The 23,701-nt window shown below is 47.4% G+C and overlaps 1 protein-coding gene across 2 annotated transcripts in view; it reads right to left on the bottom strand.

Moving 5' to 3' along the window:
* LOC144149826 (luciferin 4-monooxygenase-like) overlaps window positions 1-16,125 on the bottom strand; it is a 146,564-nt gene extending 130,439 nt beyond the window's left edge. The window contains exon 1 of one of the 2 annotated variants that reach the window (XM_077681504.1): window positions 16,005-16,125. In XM_077681504.1, coding sequence (XP_077537630.1) covers window positions 16,005-16,097 — 93 coding nt within the window. In that variant the 5' untranslated portion in view covers window positions 16,098-16,125. Of the gene's footprint in view, window positions 1-14,125; window positions 14,432-16,004 lie in introns of those variants that run through there. The other variant, XM_077681513.1, reaches the window with a different exon arrangement.
* Between the last annotated feature and the right edge of the window lie 7,576 nt (window positions 16,126-23,701).

Genomic DNA, 23,701 nt, shown 5'->3' with positions numbered 1-23,701 from the left:
AGGTGCATGATGCCGTCTTTAAAGTAAATTAAGTATGATAAAGCCTCTTAAAAGCACGAACTAAATGTGGGGCATAAGCATTTAAACTCGCTAAATGCTTGCACATATGTCCTTGTGCAGTGTGAGAGCAGTCAGATTTTTTGCTTCATCAGGAATATTGTACCTTTTAAAGGGACACTAAAGGCTGAATAGCTTTTTGCTTTAGCGAAAAGACAAATGAAATACGAAAAACAGTACCTTTCAAGGTGCTTTCATTCAACAACAAACAATGCTTTGCTTGCGTATAAAGGAGTAATTAAAGCTAGCACTTCTCTCTAAACTTCTCGGGGACACGTATCCAAATCTTTTACCTTGAAGTAACCACAGCAATCCCTCCCTATCCTCCCCTATCTACAAAATGAGCCTAGAGCCTTCCCTCCCACTAAAAATTGTCGCTGCTGAGCACGAGGTCGCGGGTTCGATTCCCCGCAGTGGCGGCCACTTTTCTGATGGAGGAGAAAAGCAAAAACGCCCGTGTGTACGAGATTTCAGCGCACGGTAAAGATCCCCAGGTGGTCAAAATTAATCTGGAGCCCTCCACTACGGCGCGCCTCATCGCCTGCGTTGCGTCGGTGCGTTAAACCCTACAATCAACATCATCAACTAAAAATCGTCCTCCTCCTTTTTCTCCCATTTTCTCATGATGCGAAAGAGTGAGCTGAATAAATACTGACCAATGCCGTGTGGCACGGCCACCTGGGAGATGGGGTAAAAAATATTTCTCAGTTGACCAGCATTAAATTTTGAGGCTGGCTTGGTCATGTAGTTGATTGCACCAATATTCTCTCTCTCTGGCTGCTGGCTTTGCCTAAAACAAGTCTCAATGAATTCACTTCTCTCTGATAGCTGTTGCATTCATGACATCAATCCCTTGACCACATTGTATGCCAAGGCAGAATGTTTGGTTAAAATCAAAACTGAAACGACAAGCTTATACTGGTAGGGCATCTTGTTTGGCCAGCGCAACCACCAGGCTAACATAGCTGCTTTTCATTAAATCTATTCTCTCTCTTGTTTGGCAATGTTTACTGGCTTAAGTTTGTGGCTTTGGAATAACATATGTTCAGTAAAAGTTGCCAAATACATTTATTTTACGATTACGCGTCCATACCTTGCTAGAATAAAAAATGCTTAAACAAGCTCCATCAATTTCATGTCACCGTTCACACTGGGTGATGTCACAAATCATTGTGCAGAAAAATTTATGGGAAGGTGATGCCTATTTTCACAATGCTGGCAAGCTGAGTGTTTGTATTCTTAGCGTTGTAATATAGGCTAGCCTGTTTTCACACCTTCATCGTATTCATCATTCAGAGCCCATTCGTGTACACTGCAGGGTGAAGGCCTTGTCCAAAGATTTCCAACCGCTCCTGTCACAGGCTTTCCGAGTCTGTGCTACGCCCCAAATTTTTGTATTTCACATTTGCTGTCTCGGTATCCGCTCGGGTAAACGTATGGGTCATCGTTTAGAAGAACTTGTTGTTGGGTGAGTTGGTGCATCCTGGTGAATAAACATTGACTTGGTGTGAAAAAGACAACACATACAGGGAGGACGGGACAAGCGCTTGTCCCGTCCTTCCTGTATGTGTTGTCTTTGTCGCGCTAAGCCCGTGTTTATTCACCCGGATGGTTCATCGGTTTTCCGTCATTCATATCACATGACTTGCCCACTTTAAATTCTTGCACCTAAGTTGAGCTAAAATATCTTCAGCCAGAGTTTGTTTCCTAATCCATTTGTGACAAGCATGTGATGCCCCCCCATCCATAATCTTCCTTTGGCCGCTAGGCTCGGTGGCCTGCCAGGCTCGGTGGGCAACATTGATGACCGCACCAAATAAACACTGGCGAGCACAGCTGCTCGAGGTCAGTTGAGGTCAGCAAGCTGTGAGTCATCTCTCGGCTGGACGGTGCATTGACCCTCCCTCGTTTACGAATTCGGGGTGGGTCGTGACACTAGCAACGAGGATGGGGTTTGAACCCACCGCAGGTCGTGACACCATTATGCAGTTTTCTTATGCGTAAATGTCAACCCTAGTATCCTTTTTTCCATGGATGATTGAGCCGACCTAAGCTTTCTTTCACAGCTTAGTGCTCTTGAAAAGTTTGCTTAGCATTTCTTCCAAACAAAAAACTCCTCTTTTCTCAGAGTTAAAAAATGAAGCGAGAAGTTCACCCCCATCTTGCGTCCTCGTGTTTTGTTGTGACGTACAGTAAGACATAAATCGTGGGCAGAGCCATGCCACTTCTCGGTGCACCCCCAAAAACTACCAACCATAAGTGGCCAGGTGCAGTGTTTGTATGTTTTCTAAGAATGCATGTACATATATGAATGTGCCTTATGAAAGGCATTATTTGTTCCAATAACCTGCCTGCACAATTGGTGGCATCACAAGTTGTCGAGCAGGCAATGTATACTGCAGCAGCGGTGTGACCTGTTTGCAGGCTTTTCGTAATTTTGTAGCTTATGAAAACACTCCTGCCAGTGCGTCAAGCAGGCATGCTAATCTGTTGGTACAGACCAAGTTGCTTGTTACCATTATTTATTTGGTCAGATAGGTGTGCACTGTGTTTGAAGAAATAGTTGATTTCAACAACATGGTGCTCTGCAAAAATGAGCCAGTGAAGTAATTGTTTTGCTGCAGCTCCCCCCCCCCCCTTTTAATTATTAATTTATTGTAGAAGTTGCGATGACTGCTCCATCACGCAAGTGGGGAACCTAGTGGCTTTGCACCACGAGATGGAGGCTACAAAGCAGCCTTTCCTTCTGCCATGCATCGTGTGAGCTTGCTGATAATTGATGCGCTTTGTGAACGCCTTTAATGGAAGATTGGTAAGAAATGAACCAGTCTTGAAGCTCGTACTTCACACTTCGATTTCATTTAAAACTCACCCTGCACACCTACTTCAGAGTGGTAATAGAAAATGTCTTTATGAGACAAAATTTAACGGGCTCTGTGCCTGGGAGCATGGTCATTCCTTTACACTGGGTTTGCTTTCGAAATGTAGAGGAAGGAATTAATACTTCACTAGTTGATCCCTGCTGGGAAAAACATGGACTTCGTGCGGCTTTTCTTGCATCACCAGTAGCTGCGGGCTTTATAAGCATCTTCCGTACTTCTGAATGAATTCTTGTCTCAGTTTGCATGCCTTATTGGTGAGAGGGAAGTGAACCATGTGCAATGGCTGGACATTTTAGCTGCTTTGTCACTCCACAGCCCACTTTGCCATCATGCTTGAGAGCTTGTAGTGCTGAGCTTGTTGTCTTCTGCAGGAAGGCGGAGAAGTTTCATAACTAACGGCAGTAAATACTCTAAACCTGCACCCAAAATGGGAATGGTAACTCCGCCGGTCTCACAGGTGGTATTAGTCCCATTACACCTGTTACGGTGCCCCAATAAAGCAGGCACGTTGTGACAGCTGCTGCTCCACAAACACCACACGTGCTAGCCACAACGATAGTCATGTCTGCTACAGCCTCAGTTGGTTATTATTTCCTCCAGCGAAGAGTTGCAGAGCATAATGTATGTCACCGTTCGCATTATAATTGCTTTGCAATTCAACCAGGAGCGACATGTCTACTTTCCTTGTTAGCAAATCCAGCTCATTCCATCCCTGGGAAGGGGGGGGGAACACTACATATGAAGAAAAAAAAAAGAACAACACTACACTACGTCCAATGATCATACGTCTGTCTATGCACTGTACTATCTAGCGAAACATATCATAATCAAGGCAGGAAGGTGTGCAATGCTCTCAGCAGGCAGCGACTTCCATTCCCGACTTCTCGCCATGCTCAGTGCTTCCCACGTTGTTCTTTGTTCTGTTTCTCTCTTGTTGCTGTTTTTGAGGGCGCTCTGTGGTTCAAAGGCTTTTTTTGTTGTTCTCCTCTGGCTGCCTTGTTGCTGTGCGTGATGGTGCTTCCAGGCTTGTGACAATGTCGAGGGAATGCAAGGCACTCAGTTTATAAGAACAAGTGGAAATTGTACACGGATTTGAAGAGAACCTGAAGAGAAATCACGTGGACTTTGCTTGCGAGCTTGGTTTGCCAGTGTCAACGCTCAACACTATTGTCGGTCAGCAAGAGGAACCTCGAAATAAACTGCAAGTTCTCGGTCCCGGTGTAAAACAAACGCGAGGTGCGAAGCATCAGCAAATGGAAAACGCCCTGCTTACGTGGTTCAAGGAAGTTAGAGCAGCAGGAGTGAACTACGATGGGCCAGTCCTATGCAAAAAAGTTGACAACATCGCAGGGTCCTGCGGCTGGCTTCACCGGTGTAAGGCACAGCATAGATTGTCGTACAAAACGGTCTGACAAAGAAAAAATTCCGGCAGCTTCTTTTTTTGCATTGCATATCCTAGACATTGAAAGGAAGAAAGTGCAGCACAAATTTACCAGCTACTCTAACGTGGCTCAATAAAAGTGAGTTGCTGACGGGCTATGCATATTTTCCATCTTCTGAACCTCTTTGGATAATACGATTTTTGCATAATGCGTTTTAAATGCTAATGCATTTCTTAGTCGGGGGTTGTCGTGCGTTGGCCGGCGTGCGCCTAGCAACAGCTGTGGCGCGCCTAGCAACCGGAGCACGTGGTAGCTCGGGCGGGAGTAGCGGAGGGCAAGGGGAGAGGAGGAGCGCGCTCGGCGTGTGAGGGCGCTCGCATCGCGGAGCTCGGGCGGAGTAGCGGAGAGTGAGTGGAGAGGAGGAGCGCGCTCGGGCGTGTGAGGGCGCTCGCATCGCGGAGCTCGGCGGAGAGAGCTCGCGCGCGGGGCGGGCGTGTTGCGCGGGTCTGTCTCTCCTCTCCGCGTACCCTCTCTCCGCTCGCTGCGCTCGGAAAAATATATATAAATGCAGTGGAGCGCGCGCCTCTCTCCGTGACTGCTTGCCACAGCGCACTCATCGGTGCACCCAATGCATTCGCATTTCCGCACGATCCCCTTCGGGGAGGTGGGGGGAGTTTTTTATTTTCTGGTTCCCGTGAAAAACGTGTCAATGAGATTTCACTGTACATGTTTTTACTCTTCTGCTTGCCTTCTTGCCATTCATGCAAGTTACCAAGGCTCGTATAGCTGTTTAGATCTCTTAAATAATGTTTTTTATTGCTGTAACTGCCATGTGCAAACACTGCAGCAAGAACATGTTGTGCAAAAGTGTTCGCAGGTAGAGTAGAGTACAAAAGACCTTTATTTGGCCGAAGCTACAGGCCGAGCATGTCGACCATTTGGGCGACCAGTCTGCGCTGTTCTAGGGCCAAGCCAGTTGGTCCAGGTGGTGATGGAAAGGGATAGGGAGGGATACGAGCCGGATAGCTGAGCCGCCGGGCAGTAGAATAGGCAATGAGGTAAATCAGCGTAGGCAGTGGGGCAGTTGGGACAAGAGGGGTCAGATCTATAGCGATAGAGGAATAGGCGGGACGGAGTGATCAGGGCATTCATTTGGATGTGCCGGAGGAGTCGAGCCTCAGTTACGGTGAGTGATGGGTGAGGAGGCGGGTAGAGGCGTTTGTCAAGACGGAGCTGAAGGTAGACCTCCTTGATGGTACGGCGCAGGGAGAGCTTCCCACCATCCTCCGAGGGCCCGGGCCAGGGGATCAACGGTTCCTGGTGAAGAGTTTCGCGAGCGAGTTGATGCGCCAACTCATTGCCGTCAATCCCGGAATGTCCAGGAACTCAACGGAGGAAAACGATGGATGGCTGTAGAGCGGAGACTGCTCGTTCGACCTCCTGTTGAAGGATAGAAGGTAGTGAGCGATTTTGTATGTGTATAATAGCAGCGTGAGAGTCAGAAAAGACTGTGTATTCGGGGACGGGGGAAGAAAAGCAAAGTACTGAAGGGCATGGGCAATGGTGAGAACCTCAAGAGTCATTGCTTCCTGAGGGTGAAGGTATGGGCCGCTAGTGTGGGTTTCTTCTTCAGCAAGGTGAGGGTGGTACAGAATGTAACCGCACGAGCCTCGAGGCGCTACAAAGGAGGCATCTGTGTAAGCAATTCCCTGGGTCGCGAAAAGAGGAGAATGATGCTGTGCAGCCGCATGACGATGACCTGCATGAAGGACAGGGGACATGTTTGACGGGAGAGGGCTGGGTGCCGAAGGCTGGGTGCCGAAATTGCGTCGGGAGGGGTAATGAGGGAGACGGGAATTGGAGATATACCCGCCTGAACCAGTAACCATTGGCCTTGACGGCTAAGGCAGAGCCGAGAAAGCTGGGAATCCCGATGGAGATTGAGGTGAGAGCGAAGGGAATGAAAGAGGCCCGTGGCAAAAAGCTTATCTGTAGAAGTGGTGATAGGGAGGTTCAGTGTTGCATGTTTGGTTTATCTCCTGTGCTGACTGTGGCTTTAAAGGGGCCATGAAGACAAAATGCAAGTTTGTTTTATTCAAAAGATTTCATGTACAAATGATGCCGTATTCACGGAGAAATTAATCAGTTTAGGTTAAAATTTTGATTCTCCCACCAAAACGTACGTTTTCGGGACGTCAGCAATGAAGTCATAAGTGGCCGTATACAAACAAGCTTGCACTACGTGATTCGGCTGCAGTGCTGCTTGCCGTCAGTCTTCCCAGATGGCGCTACCATAATCATGCACGGACTGTTGTCTGCCATTGCTTTGTTTATTGACCGTATTTGCACCTGGCTTGTTTTTGTTAGTGTAGAAAGTAATCGTTTTGTGAAACATGGAATATCCTCGACAAACAGGGTCACGTCGCTTGCGCCAATCGGCCAGTGCATGTAAGACAATTTGAAAGCGGCAGACTGCCGTGCAGCTGAAACAAGCATTGTGCGCGCCGTACCACAGTATGCATCGGTACTGATATGTTTACGTGTGCTTTCGTAACTTCCACTGTTTTTCTCTCATTCTTACTGCTATAAAAAGAATGTGCTAAATGTAAACACAAATAGCTTGTTCGGCAAGCTGATAAGCTCTGCTTAATTCGCGTTTGCTTTCCCGCAAATCGCAGAGCTGGCTGATATGACATCATAGGTTCTGTTGTGGAAAATGAGCTAGTGGGTCGCATGACCATTCCCTTTTTTCCTAATTATATAGCTTATTTGAGTGAAGTGTGTGTTAAAAGTGGTGTCAGTATGATTCTAACGAGGCAATCTTTCGAATGAACCAAACTTGTGTTTTGTCTTCATGGCCTCTCAGGCCATGAAGTTACTATGCAAATTCGAAAGATTGCCTTGTTAGAGCAACACTGACACCACTTCACTTTTAATGCAAACATCACTCAAATAAGCTGTACAATAAGGAAAAAAGAGAATGGCCATGCGACCCTCTAGCTCATTTCCCGCACTAGAACCCATGACGTATTATGGGCAGGTGTGCGATTTACTGAGGCCGCCAAAAGCAAGTTAGGAAAAGCTTACAAGCTCACAGAACAAGCTATTTACGCTTGAATGTAACTCATATTCTTTTTATGGCAGTAAGAATGGTGGGGTAAACAATGGAAGTTACAAAGGTGCACGTACATGTACATGTACAAAAGTATACACCAATAGCAGTGCGCACTGCTGCTTCTATGTAAACACAGAAGCAGCAGTGTGTACTGCTGTAGGTACTGCGCGCGCCATGCTTGTTATAGGCACGTTGCACCGGACAGAGGCCGCTGTGAACGCAGCAGTTTTCCTACTAAAGTTGTCTGCAGTGCACGCTAGGCCATCAGTAAAGGAGTGGTGATTCCTCGACCCGTTATCACCCACTGCCTGCAGCATGCCGTGCCAACGATCTATGGGGTTGACACTGAGACACGGTGTAAAGAAAGACTGCCATGATGAATGCATCGGTTCCTCCCTGCCATTTGTATTATCTGAAATCTGACTGGTCGGCTACAATATCAACAGCTAATGTATTTTCGTCTGCGCCACTTTGTTTTTCTCGGCCTTGTTATCGTGACGTTACCTTAGATGCCTTCTTTGTGTGGGGGCCCATGCGTGACTCGTGATAATCCCGGCTGTTGCTGTCTAGGACAGGGCACTGACACTTACGTAATATGAATGCTACGAACCCAGCCCGTGATATGCGTGGCATCTTTCCTACAAGAAATGACCCCTCGAACCACCAAGTTATAGAAAACGGCGCTGCTGCTTCTGAGGCAAACATCAGCACAACGTGCCTATAGCTGCACAGCAGTCCAGCGTTTTGTAGTTGTCTCACACTACACTGGTGGCTTGGCTTAAGCAACATTGTCCGATGTGACCCTGTTTGTCGATCATATCCAATGTTTCACGAAAGGACTACTACCAAACGTTAAAAAAAAAGAAAGCCAGGTGTAATATGGCCAAAAAGAAAGCGAGGGCAGACAGCGGTCCTGCGCAGTAAGGTGGCGCCATCTAGGAGGACTGATGGTTAACAGGGCGTTCCGCAGTCTGCTCCAGATGAAACAGAGCAGAGTTACTGGGTATATACCAGTTGCGAAACTCCCCATAGGCCCCAAGTACCGAAAGCCGGTCTTCAGTTGCCCCCCGAGGCGGGGCAAGCACGGGGCAAGTTGATTAGCCTGTCGTCTTTCGGCAGAACATTGAAGTACAGTGAACTAGAATATTGTAATAGTGGCAAAAGCGGCACAGGGAAATTGAAGCCAGAAATACGGAAATCCGCTAGGGGCACCGCTGCGGAATACTGGACGGGACATAGTGTAGTGGATAGAGTGTCCGCCTTCCAATCAGCTTTCATTGGTTCGAATCTCAGTGTGGGACAACTAGGTTTTTTTTTTTTTTTTTTTTTTTGCATATGCATGGAGCGCACGAACAAGATGCCTAAACCACACTTAAGGGCAGGATAATATGTACTTTTTCATAGCATAGCTGTATTACGTTACGATTTCATACATTTTTCGGTACTCTTCGTCGCGGGCACTGGACGTCGTGGCGGCCCTATGGACTCTCTCTCTCTCTCTCTCTCTCTCTCTCTCTCTCTCTCTCTCTCTCTCTCTCTCTCTCTCTCTCTCTCTCTCTCTCTCTCTCTCTCTCTCTCGATGCCTTCTTACAAGATCCCATGCGGCAAAGCCAACTTTATGTGGATGTTTTTAAAGCGCGAGGCGTCAAAAAAAGCGAGAGAGAGAGAGAGAGATGAAACTTTATTTGTCATCTTTGCTGAGCGTAACCACCCGAGAGGGAGGTCCCGGGTGGGCGCTTCATCAGACGGCGGCCAGGAGCCCATGGACCCTGGCGGCGTCTTCCGCCAGCTGGATGACCGCAGCTTGTACTTCGGGAATGCAGCTGAGCACCACGACCTCCCACTGCTCGGAATTGCTGATGTGGAATCCGGGGTGCCCGGACTGGGGTTTGAGATGGCAGGCCCAGACCATGTGGGTCAGTGAAGCAGCTGGCAGTCCACACCATTTGCATGTGCCCTGGTACCTTTCTGGGTACTGTCAATGGCATAGGGCGGGGTGGGGGAAAGTGAATGTCTGCAGCCTACGCCACGCTACTGATCGTCCTCTTGTGAGGGATCTGTGAGCTGCCGCAAGTTTAAGACGACTCAGCCTATAGTGTTGTGTAATTTCCTTATATGTCCAGAGCCTATCCCTTCCCCACGTGTCACACAGCACCTCTTCGAAGTTCATGGCTGTGCGGCTATTTTTTGTTCGTGTGCGTGCTTATAGCGACTTCAGAGGCTCCAAATGCGTTGAAGTGCGAAGCTTCCTGAAACACGCGCTTTAACCCGGCAGTGGCTTAATTAAGGAAACAAGCAGCGGTGTAACGTGTAGGAGACTGATCGAATGCATTTGTAACCGGAAGGTGGAAGGAGATCGCGAAGCAAACTTCGAGAACTCGGGGAGTTTAAAGATGATTCAGAACATAAGAATAAATTTTAAACAGAATTAAAACACGAAACTATAAATGAAATCAATTTAAAACTTAGAAAAACACTTCGCTATGCAGTCGATGTGCTTTTCAAGTCATGTAATCGCTTCACCTTTCGTTTTTCTTAACACGGATTTGTTCATTGGCGCTCCTTCACGCAGATATCTTTATTTATTTATTTATTTATTTATTTGTTTATTTATTTATTTATTTATAACATACTGCGGACACTAGGTCCAAGCAGGGTGGGCGATACAAGTGAGCACAGTTCAACAGCAATACACCACTTTATGACAGCACATTTGTGGTGGCTAGGTCATTCCACTCACTAATAGTGCGTGGAAAAAAAGAAAACTTGAAAAGATTAGTTCGTGCAAAGTAAGGAGTAAGCGCGTGGGGTTGGCGGTGCCGGGCGATACAAACAGTGAAGGGTCGAGTGCTAATTTGTTACCTACGAGTAGGGAAAGAAAGTCAAGTCTGAATTGCTGTCTTTGAATTTTTAGTAAAGGTAGGTCGTTAATTTTAATTAGTTCGGTGGGTGAATCAGTTCGGGAAAATTTGTTATGTATAAACCGCACAGCTTTTCTTTGAATTCGTTCAAGGTTATCAATGTTTGTTAACTTCTGTATACAGATCCCAAACGGTGCATGTGTATTCGAGCTTGGGTCTTATTAATGCTACGTAAGCTAAAAGTTTAACGCTAGGCGGGGCACTTTTAAGTTTGTGTTTTAGATAACAAAGCTTTCGGAAGGCAGAAGAGCAAACGTTGTTGATGTGAAGGTTCCAGGACAAGTTAATTGTTAGTGTCACGCCTAAATACTTATAGTTATTCACCTCTTCCAGCGGCAATGAACCTAGTTTGTACACATGCTTGAGTGTTGTTTTTTTACGAGTGACAGGAAGATACACACGCTTGTTAGCATTAAGAATCATGCCCCATTCATCACACCATTTCAGAATGTCTCCTAGGCTATTGTTCAGGTCGTCTTGATCAGTTGCCGAATTAACATTTTTATACAGAATACAATCATCCGCAAAGAGTCGAATCTGAACACCAGGGTTAACTACATCTACAATGTCATTGATATAAAATAGAAAAGGCATGGGACCTAATACACTTCCCTGTGGGACCCCAGAAGTGACTGGACGCCGCTGACACGAACGTTTTGTATGATGACGGATCAAACTGTGGTGAAAGTAGGACTCTAAGCTCTCTTTTGTTGCATCGCTTTAAAAAAATAAGTCTCGGTCGTCATAAGGATGGGCGTGCCAATCTTCCATCCACCCCTGACAAAACCAATAATTTCGGGAAACAGGACGACCCCTGTTAAACTATTTTTCCATAAGGTAGAGACCATCACGCTTTGTGTGTATTTGTCCTTGAAGAAAAAAATGCTCGCCCCTGCTGTGGGATGTCACAAGAGCTGAACATTTCGCGTGTGCCCTGAGCCACCATTGCCGCGAAAAAGGCTGCGCGGCCCAGTGTTCCTTTCCCTCCACTTCTTTTCAACGCGAGAAGGAAGGCAGGTTTGGAATGCCAAAGAAAATGTAGGCTATCCCGAATGAGAGCTTGTCATATACGAAGTCTTTAGGATGAATTTTCTACCGAGTGCAACTTTGAGAAGCGAAAGCTGCTTGGGAACAGTTCAGTCAAATATTCCAGATCTCTCACAAGTAGGTGCCTTTGGTAGGGGAAGAGAGGCATTTACAACCGTCATATCATAACCCACTCAACCACTTGGCCGAGAGCAAGACTATGCGACTCTCTATGCCCAAAATGTAATGGGTAACATTCTTTGCCGAGTACCTCCGCAGCCAGGACCGTGTAATGCCTAGCATTTCCACAGAAATGCAGATTTGGCGGAAAAAAACAGCTTTAATTGTTACAATAGCGTAACTGGGGATGATTTGTCGAACAGCATTTAAAAAAAAAGACAAACATAAAAAATAAAATTTTCACAAACATTATCTCACAAAATCAAAAATATGCATGTTATGCATTTCCTTCCACAACCGAAGAATAAACTAAAAAGCCCACAAAAGAACATCAGAAATGCGAATAAAAAACAGCGTAAACGGTCCAACTCTGCAGTACGCCTTGCACATTCGGAAAAAAGTATTATCAGCCAACTAAAGGCGCTTCATCACTATAATTCTAAAATTTGCATCATTCCAAAAAAGAAACAAACAAAACTTAAAAAGAATAAAATAAACCAACGTCTTTTGCTACTCATACTCATGTTTGGCTGCAAAGAACTCCCATTCAACACAAGTGGCACAAGAACGTTAGGCATTAGTAGACAATTCTGTGAATTTCTGCAGATTTTTTTGCTGTCATTAATCAAAGCAAGCATTAAATAAGTCGGTGTTTAGCACACAGCATTTGCTTTGATTAGTGTTCATGGTTTCCGAAAAAAGAAAAAATGGCATACGCCGGGGTTCGAACCCTGGGACAACGAGTGGCAGGCGGTAACTGTATCCACTGCACTATTATTATTTTTTTTTTTCTTTATTACATGGGAAAATACGGTCAGACGTTGCAGTACGACGAATACAAGCAAACCTGAAGCGAACCTGAAGTTATGAGAAGCAATTATACATCAAAATTCAGGCAAACACACACAAGCGTTCAAAAGAGGGAACCAGTCAGGTGGTTGGTCAAGCGAACTATTATTTTTTTTTTCTTGATTGAACAACACTATTTACTCTCTAGTAATCGACGGCAGCGCCCCTTGCGGATTTCCGGTTTTTTGGCCTCACTGCCTCCCATTGCGAAAATGCGCAGTGCCTATTCTCTGTGGACCAGACCACAGGATAATGCTCAGCCTTATTTTGTGGACCATTTGAGGCGACGCCTGGCGGTGCTGTTCGGCGTGGTCGTGTCGTGCAACTATGGTGTGCAACGTTTATTTCAGTTTCAGATCTGCGCCTTCCCGGGTGTGCGCTCTGGTCACTGGTCATAGAGTTAATACTTCTCTGGTCGCGAGTTGGAGGGACTTTGGGCGGCAGCGTTGACGAGCCGGTCCGATGAGCTCTAAGTTGCGGTGTGTAGTTGCGTGTCTGCTCTACAAGTTTCTTCTTTTCGCTTGCGTTTGTCTTTACCCTTGTGCGAGAACCTTCCCACTTCAGTGCATTTGGTTGTGCGGCCGCAGACGAGAACGTTTCGTGACTCCGTAAACACGCTGTTTTCTTTCATGTGCTGTCTTGGCGCACCGACCTACCTCACAGCCGGCTGTACGAGCGGATAATAATAATAAGAATCTTTATTTACAGGAACAGTACATATAATTTCCCAGCCCACTTAAGCAGCTGATGCTTGTGAGATGGCTGAGCACATGTGCATCGTGCATGGGGCACATGCTTATGTCCTTTGCAAAATGAACAACTGTAAGGAGGAGGAGGAAATCTCTTGCTAAAAAGCTGTTATAAAACCAAGCAGCCTAATGAAGAAAAACCGAAAAATTCTTGATGCTAACACAACATAACCAGAAAACATGCAATTCAAATCTGAATACAAAACTTTCTAATTTATCCAGAATTTTTGGTTAGATTCAACAGGAGGAACCATTTGATTTTTTTTTTCTTTTTGAAATCGAAGCATACACGCGCTAATGTCTATCATTATTGAAAGCATGCAGTTATTGCGCATGGCTCTGAGGAAGTATCATTCGTGCTGCAATGAATTTGCGCGATTGGCATGGCACACTTGACAGCCACTTCTACGCGAAAATTCATTTAAAACGCTGTCGTTTTATATATTTTGGCCACCACTCAAAATCACTGGGCGTACACTTTTCATTTCTCCTTAGATATCACGGCCCGCTTCAAATGAATCGCGAACTGGAATAGCGGCAACAAAATGCTGAGCAACTTCCGAGAGAACAGTTATTTCTTTTGGAGTACACAGCCAGATTAAGCTCGTCAGAACTCGAGAGACCGCAGGGCGGAACACTATACGGGAGGCAGTTTTCGGCAAGGGCGAAGGAGTCCAAGAGCGAAAAAAAATCACGTGACCACTAACTCTGTGTAACTTGTAACGCCACGTACAGGCGTCGTCAGAAGTAATTGGAGCACGGGAGTTATGGCCGAACTAAGGTCAGGGGCCTTAGGAGCGCCGTGTAGCTGAAGGAGCAGAACACGCATGCGCGCCTGCCTATCTATGCTTCTTGAACCACGTCTTTTAACGCGGCTTCGAGCAAATTATTCGCAGAATGCTGGTCTCGGCGATGGCGCTGATAGCATACCCACCTAAAAATATTAGTAAAGAAAAATTGTCACCTCAGATCCGCGTGATTGCGACGCCTCTCCAGCAGCTCACATGCGCTGGAAGGGTGTGAGCGACGCTGCCAGATACCGCCTCTTCTATGAGCCCAGTATGCTGCGAATAATTTGCTCGAAGCCGTGTTAAAAAAGTGGTTCGAGAAGTATCGAATGGCTATCACCATCGGCAGGCGCGCATGCGTGTTCTGCTCCTTTCGTTTACTGCCGGTGCAGCTACACGGCGCTCCTATGCGGTTCGGCCACAGCTCCCGTGCTCCAATTACTTCTGACAGCACCTACTTCTTTTAAGGGGCCAAGCCGCTTAGGGGCTGGGGCTGTTGGCATCTCCTGTCGTCGTAATCGTCGTCTCATGTCACGGTACTGCAACACCCGGACACTCGTTTATGTCTCTAGCGAAAGCGATTCGTAACGCGTTGTAAAAAAAAAAAAAGCCGCCTGCCCGCATCTTCCCACGGGGGGAACTCGAGTAAATGCGTCACATAGGGGTGGTTGTATTGCGTGAAAGTTGCGTAATTGGGTAGTTTGTGGTTACCGTTTGGATGTGGGGAGGGTTCGGAATGCTTAACTTGTTGACGGTACTGTTGCTTCCATCGCTTATACTTCATCTGGAGCCAAACGAAAGGCAAGCAAAGACGCACTTGACTGAAGTTCGAACGCGCGCTTCGCCGCTTATATACACTGCGCGCGCTGTCGAGGGAGAGGAGTATGGGGGAGAGACGCGCATGCGCGCACTTCCGTACACAAGCGCGCGACCTTTCCACGCCACCCACCACGCTGTTGTCACGCAGCTGTCACGCCGCTATCACGTGTACACCTGCCGCTGTTGCTGCTGAGCGCGACGGAGCGCACGGGGTAACTACTGCGCATGCGCGCGCAGACGCGTTCCCCCCGCGCCGCCGCAGCTGTTGTTGAAAGCAAGGAGGCGCACGGGGCAGCTACGGCGCATGCGCGCGCAGACGCGCTCCTGCCGCACCGCCGCAGCTGTTGTTGTGAGCGAGGAGGGTACGGGGGAGAGGCGCGCACCTGCGCCTCGACGTGACGTCATGAGCTGCGGACGTCTATGGACGGAGGAGTTGGCGAGTCTAAGAAATGCTCCGCATTTAAAACACCGAGACTCTCGTTTACGCCTCGAGCTAGAACGCTTCGTGCTTCGAAGACAAGAGACTTTTACAGCCAAGCTGCATACCTCTACCCCCCCCCCCCACCCCCCCCTACGGTTTCATCTCCGTTAATCAGAACAGCATTCCCCTTTACGCACAGCAAGCGATGCAGGTAGCGTAAACAAAGACGTCCGAAGCGGCCAGCCCCACGTTCCACACCACGATGCGGCGAAATGCGGCAGAGTTCACGCTCACAAAAATTAGGCAGGCAAAGAAACGTCTTCAGCTCCGGATGACATGATCCCGACCGTTTTAACGCTACAGGACGCTCAGTTTGCGCCATGGTTTGCGCCGTATTTGTCCCGCGCGAACTTTGTTGTAGAACAACAAGCTTGGCATGGCTGCAGTTGACTTAAGGGCAGGCTTGCTAAAAATGGCTAAAAAAAATGTTGCGGTACGTTAAAAATAGGCGTCAAAAATATGTGTTACTAGAGTTCATAGCCTAGGTTTTTTGTAAACCAGAGCACAAACCTGTGGACAAACCACGCATAAAACGCTAAGTTAAGTTGGCCAGCCCATATTATCTCTATGGCCAGCCCACCCCCCCCCCCCCCCCCCCCCAACCCGCAAATGTTTGTAGACCAACCACCTACAAAACAAATATTAAATGTACGTGGCCTACTCTACCAGAGAAGAGAGAGAAGTGATTTGGTGGAAGAAAGAGGAAAGTGCACTGGGGGGGGGGATAGGCAAAGGCTGCTCAGTAGGGAGCTCACCTGCATACAACCCAGTGCTGTGAGGAGGGGAAGAGGGGATGAAAGCTCTACCACAATCTTGGCAATCTTGGTCCACAGAACAAAGCTGAACATTATCCTGTGGTCTGGTCCACAGAATAGGCACTGCGTTGAAAATGCCCTTGCTTTCAACGTTTAAACGTTGCTTGCTTTTGACACTATTACCAATATAGCTATATCTTTAAATAAAACAAAAGTATCTGGTATGCATGGCTCCTTTAACTAAATTTAATTAAATGACTAACGTAGGCGAGATGGCGCATGCTGTCGCCTCGATTCGTAAAGATAATAAATATACTGACTCCTCGATTCAAAGAGGCCATTAAGTACCATCACTATCATCATTCACTTCCCGCGAATCACGTGACGTAGACATAGGTGCCCGGGGTACCTAGGTCTAGGCGGTCTAGGTAAGCCGCCGAGGTGCTCGCGAAAGAACGATCGAAAGCGGCGTCTGTGTTGCTGTAAGTTCAGTATCAAGTTTTCTCTCACGAGTCAAACGATTATTTGTGATGAAGCCGTAGCTATTACTGGGCAGCTCAGTCCTGCGATGCCTTTTTCACGACAGCAATGACTCTGTGTTCACATTAGGCGCAGCGTGAGAAGCCGCGCTCGCGGCGGGCTTTGTGTGATGTCCGCGATTCGGCCAATTAAGCTGGTTCCCGTGTACATTCCGAATACGATCGTCATGAACTGTGTTGGACCTCGATATCCCGCTCCTTCGGGCAGCGCCCAGCATAGCACAGTTCTCCAATCGGAGGGTGAGCCTCGAGCGCCGAACGCGGCACAGACACTGGGAACGACAGATCAGCCTGTTCCATCGCTACCGACTTTTCATGTTCCTGCGCCTGAACCTATGCCTGCAGCAGACCAAGTGCGGCCGGAGGACGGTGAAGATGAAGCCGGTGGTGACTTTCCTATGCCGGTCATCACCGAAGTTGTCAGCCTGGCTGCGGATGCGGCCACCTCGGCGGAGTGGCGTTCGAATGATCCTGGTCCCCCGGGCCACCTGGCCTCGCTCCCCGTGCAAGAAAGCGGCGTGAACGAGAGTTTCAAGCGGGAGAATTATCAAGCTGTGAGTGTTGCCACAGTCAGTGGCCCCAGTCCACGCGTGCGCAAAAGTACGGCGGATCGCAAGTACGAGAGGAAGCTTGTGCCGTTCGAAGTTGGAATGCCAGCGACAACGACGGTTCAGTTCCCAACTCCAACTTCGTATGTGCCCCCACAGCCGTTGTACATTAACCCGCTGCCAGCATTTGTAACCTCCGATTCGTCAAAAGTCTTCATACTTGAGAAGACCGTGAATTTTTCAGGTCATCGGAGTGTCGCTCGCGTAATGCAGTATTCACAGCCAAACACGACAGCAGCGAGCGCTCCTCCAGGTCAGATATGCTTGCCACTGGGCTCGGTTCCAGCGCTTGCTACTAGTCGCATAACTGATGGCTCTGCACAACTCTCGGCCTATCCGAGTGTCGCCACTACAGTGCGTTATCCGCAGGTTGGCATTAGAACCCCGGGCGCTCATTTGGGCCAAGGAAACAGTCCACAGAGTTCGGCTCGAGTGCACGTCGCTGGCCCGAGTTGCGTTACTGACGGCACTGCGCAAGTGCTGGGCTATCCAATCGTTACAGCCGCGGTGGGTTGCCCTCAGGCCGGCACTACTGCTCCTAGCGTGCCTTCAAGCCAGCCTTCGCAAGCTTTTCCCGCGAGCGCTCGTTATACTGCTGGAGAGCTAGGAAGCGTACCTGTCCAAGCTCCTCTGTTAATACACAAAAACTGCACGGTGAGGCCTAATATTATCTCAAAGTCTGTGATGCCCCCTGTTCGAGGAAACCAACTTTTGTCCCAGCAGAAAGACAGAACTGTCCAGACGCCCATACAAAAGCCAGGACTGCTCGAGAAGATTCTCAAGAACGGGAAAAAAAAGGAGCATTCTGGCGTCAAGAAAAAGAAACCAAACCAGAAGAAATTGGCTCCCAAAGCATACCCTACACAAGTGTGGACGCGTACCCTACCCTGTGCTTCCAGCTCGACCAGCAGTGAGGCCTCTGCCACTGCGCCTTGTGGAAATGGTGGCCCAGGACCCAGTGCAAGTGCCAATGGACCAGGTAGGAATGGAGCTGCAGTCGCGCCTGTGCTCAACATTCCGTGGGTGCGCCTTGTCGTCACCTCTGATGTGGTCTCCTCGCTCCCATTGGCGGACGTCAGGAACGCCATTGAGAAATTCCTTGTGAGGCAGCAAAAGCCGGACAAGGTTTCCAGTGATGGTGCCCTTCACTTGCACTGGGATGGGAAGGACCTCGGCACCTTCCAGTTCCGGGATGTGACTGGCCGGGCATTGCCTAAAGGCAGCGCCCAGGAGCAGATTGTCATCAGCTCTTCCGACGACGAAGAGGCCCAAGCAGCTCCCCGCAAGCGCACTGCGCCTCTGCCACAGAAAAAAGGAACGGACCCCGAACCACCAAGGCTCCTGGACGAGGGGCAGCTCCTGGAGCCAGAGGTCATTTTGGAAGAAGCTGCTTGCCCACCCCATGTCCCAGCAGCCAGCCTGAAACAGCCTGACCCCCTGGATATGAGGGAGCTTCTCGAGCCAGAAGTTATTCTGGAAGAACAGCCCGAAGCACAGCTTGAATTGCCGTCCCTCGAAGAGAGCTCTTCCGACAGTGAGGAATCTGTTCAGAGCTCCATTTACGATCCGACATACAGCCCCGAAGAGGAACTGCAGGACCTGTCGGATGACGAGTTATCCACAGTTTCGGACGATAGCAACGGCCCGAAATGGGAGTTAAGGAACCGACGATCAAGGGTGCCGCCTTCCTCTGGAACTGCATCGACTACAACAGAAGGCTCCGAGGGCGGAGTCGAAGCCAACAAGAAGGCAGCCGAGGCAGCAGAAGCTGCCCTGCTGCCTGGCCGACCGGAGGCATCGCACGGGAAAGAGGGCATGTCCGAGGACTTGGAAACTGCACAGTTGACTTCGCCCTGCCAGCAAGCAGCTGCAGTGCCAGTTGATGTGATCTGCAAGCCCTGCGGTGTGGACCTGTTCCGCATTAATGACTCCATGCTGATTAACGGATCTGTGAACCTATCGGTTGTCAAAGAGGACGAACTTTTCATTAAGGACCAGGGTACAGAAGTGTCCAGTTGGGCGCGCTTGGCCAATGCCCTTTCCCTCTTTGCTAGTAAGGAACTGCAGTTGTAGCAGAAGCTTCTGCTCTCCTCCCAAGTGAGTCGGGACTGGTGGCAACGGGTTGAGAGGAGGTCCCTGCGTGTGCAAATGACTGTGATAGCGCACAATCTTTGCAATTCACCCATCCTACTTCGAAATTCTGGGACTTGGGGGCAGATGTTGCATTTCGTGAGGGAAATGATCATAGAGTCAGTCAACAAATACTATTAAGCGAGCAGCTTGAGCATTAAGAAGCCCTTTTCGATCATTTTTTTCAAAGCTGGTAACTCCTAAATCTGCAAACATAAATTAAAGAAGCCAGTGCCAAGATGACATCGCAGCAGTGCAAAACAGTGGAGAACGAAAAAATAATTTTGTGATCAGCGGTTCCTGTGTAGTCAAAGTGTGCTTGTTTCTGGCTGTCAGCTGTGGAAAAAATTCCTCAGGTCTTCAGTGAGCGTAATCGTAACTGGCGCCCATTTTTGCCTCGGACACATTTCACTAACTCATTACCACTTCTGTTTTAAGCTTTCGCTCACACTTTTCGTAGGCCCCCCAATGCAGTTCGTATTAAGGTGCAAGGACTACAATATTGCCTCGGCCTGCTGAAAAAGGTAGCCTTCATGTTAAATTATTACATTCCAAGCAACCGCAGTGCCGCTGCTTGCTGAGATGTCTATACAGTTCTCTCAGATGCCCTAGTTTGTGTGTCTAAGCGAAAATTTTGGTACGTGTTGGCCTTGCGCATGGAGGTGTCGGGTATCGACTATCCTGTGCCACCGTGCCTCTGAATGTCCTCGACTTTCCCTAGCTGCACCGAAAGCAGGCTGCAGACACTGAAAGGGAATTCGCACACTTGCTAGGGAGTACGTGCACTGCATAACAAAAAGAAACACTAGTCTGCTTTATGAATTCGAAGTTTTTTGAATGTCACTGTGCCATTGCATTCAAGTTCTTGCTTTTTTTCACTTCCACTTTTGTTTGAAGCCATTGCGTTAAAGTTCTTGCACATCCCTGTTTTTTTGTTTTTTTTTTACGTTGCATGCCTGGGTATTTCTTGATGCTTGCAAATGTGTGTGCTTTCCCCTTTCCCCCCTCTCTTTTTGTCTTTAATTGGGTCAAGCTGCAGTAGTCTTACAGAGGAGCTTGAAGGTTTCTCTGGAAGGCTATGTTGCTTTTCTGCTTCAATGTTCATGCAAAGTTTGTTCAGTGGCGAGGTGTGGTGACATAATCTTGCTGCGAGCCTTAAGTTAATTTGGTGCAGTTACTAGCTCGTGTGCCTAGTCGGGAGGCAGCCGCATTAGAAGTTATGCTACAAGGTCTCCCACCATCGAAGTGATGCATTAGCTGCTCTCACCAGGAATCCCAGTTGCATCTGATGCAGGCTGCTCCTGGAAGTGCAGGCTTGTTCGTTCAGATTTACAAAACACTTCCAAGATGTGCGTTTACTTAAGGCACGTGACCAAAGAACTGGTGCCTGTTCTCATTATGGCAGAGTTTTTTTTTTTTTCTGTTTGCTTGCTTCTTTCTTTCTTTTTTTAACTGAGAGTGGCTTGTGGGAACATCTCTCTGAAAACTTCATCCTCATAGGAAGAACTACGAGGATATCGATTGCTCGGCGATCGCTGAATCGGATGCCCACCGATGTTGTAGGTGGTGGAGAAAATAACGGATACATTATTCCTGAAAGTTATACAAGTGGCAGTGCCATGCTAATTGAAAAAGTTTAGTGTGTGTAATTTTGATTCACGTGTTGTTTACAATAACTGGCCTGTGCCTTATTCTTTTTATTACTTTTTAAAGGTGTTTATACCTGCAAGGTTGCTAGCAGCCACCGGCTCGTCAGTTAACGGATTCTGCTAAGGCCAAACATTCTGCCTCTTGTTGCGTTCACATTTAACACAGAATTTTTGTTACGTGAAACTGAAAATGGGCAGGCAGCAAGAAACAAGGTTCGCATGACCGATTGATAAATATCTTTACGTAAATCTTTATCAAAAATTTTGCCCTATGAATACAGTTCTCATTGGTAAACTGCTGCCGCTTGGCGCTCTTTGCTGTACAACTGTTGGTGTTCCCGATTTTGGCTTGTGCTGTGGTGCCCTACTATAGCTTTTGGACACTGTCCTTCTTAGGAAGGCTGAAGGGGGACTCGGAAACTGCCTGCTTTTGCGAACCTTGCAGCATCTCTGTCAAGTACCTGGTTCCATTGGAAGAGTATTGGTGTGTACATTAGTTTTTCTCACACACTTCATCAAATATGTCCATTTTGTATGTTCGTTAAGACGGCTTGAAGTGTTGTGTTCCACATTATCATTTTTATTGTTGTGTTCATGTGTGTGTGTGGGAGTTCATAAAAATAAACAGCATCACTTTGCACATCGTGCATTCTGTCATGTAACTAGCAATGCTTGGTTTTCATGTACAATCAAAAATAAATAAATGCTCGCTTAAAATGTGATTCATAAATGTAGCAGAACCACAGCCTTTTATATGGTGAATTCAGTAAACTAGAGTTTCGTCACTGCGGGTCTCGTTTCTCATTTTTATGTTTGGAGCTTCAGCTTTCTCCAACTGCACAAAGGGCACCACAGGAGCTCGGTATACTGCAAGGATTACGCCTGTACAGTGCCTTCTGATGGATTGCAATGCTGTGCTATTGCACACGAGGTCTGTCAGCTGGGTTGAAATGAAGCCTTGGCTTTATCTTCAGAAATGCTATTGTCGCAGGGCAAGGTTTTCGGGCCCATACTTGTAGATGCGAGAAAAGAACTGAAAAACTCAATTATCTAAATTCACAGTATGCTGCTATGGCATATGTGCCGATAAGCATTTTCTTAAACTAATAATCCCCCGAAACCATTTTCACCCAGCTTGGCTTGCATGTGGAGTTGTCTGCAAACTGTTTTGTTTGCGTCTTCATGGCAAGCCGTTTGCCATAAAGACAAAATGCAAGCTTGGTTCGTTTAGGTGATTAACAAATGATGCCAACAATGATGCCAATTTTATTGCGAACTTCAAGTAAACCAGACTTGAGGAAAAACAGACGAAGCAGGGGTGGACCCCTAGCTACTTTCAGGCTGGGGCTTTACGACGTCACAGCATCTTGTCTGTGCGAATGGCGGCCGCCGAGAAACACGAGCGTGCAGTTGCAGTGAGGCCTCTAGTAATGCTTGATTGTATCACTTGAATGCCAACGGGCAGTTAACACACTGATACCTGTAATTTTAATGCTCTCTCTCTCTATTGCACTACTGCCATGTCATGCTGTGCAAAACTTGAAAGTTTGTAAAATATGCGGGTTTTTTTTTTGTTTGTTTGTTTAAACGTCTTTCGTGGCTGTAATGGAGCCGAGTGAGTGACCAAGGGGTAGTTCTTTCAAATTAAACAAGGTTGTATTTTGTCTACAGGGGCCCTTTATGTGTCTTTTTGGCGAGACTTTTCCAGTGCCTGGATTGGGCCTCTGACCCCACAGGGCAAAGCAGGTGCAAGTTTTTATCCTCCATGTGCAGCCAGCAGCCACTGACTGTCTGCAATGAGGGATTTTTTTGCTTTAGAGGTTTATACTCCCCATCAGCTCATGGGTATCCACATATTGAGGGGAGGACACCTGTCTTCAGAGTAAGAAGACCAAAGATACATTTGATTTGATGTACAATTTTTATTTATAGTCTACAAGTTCTGAAGAAGGCACTTGCAAAGTATTACGTTCGTATCATAAATACTTACCAATCTGTAGCCCTCCAAGGCCTCGAAGCAACTATTTTTGCTTGCATTCCTAAACTTGTTTTCTGAAAACAGCATTTCTGGCCACCCTGCATATTTATGTGCAATTATCTCAGGAGGACAGCTAGGGTTACAATTTTATTTTTGTAAGAATGAAGCTTGATGCACAAGGCAAGCATCCCTGCAAGCAGATGTTGCAATCCAGAAAGCTTTTTTTTTTATTCATGTTCTTCATTAAGATGTTTTCCATTGCACAGTTGCCATGTTACACAGACTGAACTTCAGCCGATTGTAAATTCAGTAAAGGTGCAATTCAAAAATCTCTTTTCCATATTGCAGCCCTTACACATTGTGGTGTCTACCAAATATTTCCTGGTCAGCATGCTTTTGCCATTGTAGGCAAATAATATAAAGGTATTCTAATTACATCGAGACCTAAATGGTTCACCATAAAAGTAGTTGCACATTTGAAATCTGGAAAGGTTGGCCAATGCTGTGAAGTTCCATGAAGTTTTATCGAAACCATTCATATGCCCTGGATCCTTGTGCAAAAGAAATTGTGTAGTGCTACAGTGCAATGTGTAGTGCTTACACTAACGGCAGCTGTGGCAGATGGCTCAGCAGGGTAGGCGAGTCTCTCAGCCAGCCAGCCAGTTGACCCAAAGTGGCTTAATTAGCAAAGAATGCTTCACACTGAAAGTCTTCTAGGAAGAACTTGTGTGAGCGATTTTTGTGGCAACAGACAACTTCACCTTCACGTAGGTAGACGGCGAGAAAACGAGGC

The sequence above is a fragment of the Haemaphysalis longicornis genome, unplaced genomic scaffold (genome assembly GCF_048455015.1).
Source record: "Haemaphysalis longicornis isolate Haplotype H1 unplaced genomic scaffold, Haemaphysalis longicornis Haplotype H1 scaffold_1, whole genome shotgun sequence".
NCBI lineage: Eukaryota > Metazoa > Arthropoda > Arachnida > Ixodida > Ixodidae > Haemaphysalis > Haemaphysalis longicornis.
This window is presented reverse-complemented; position numbering and strand designations above follow the sequence as displayed.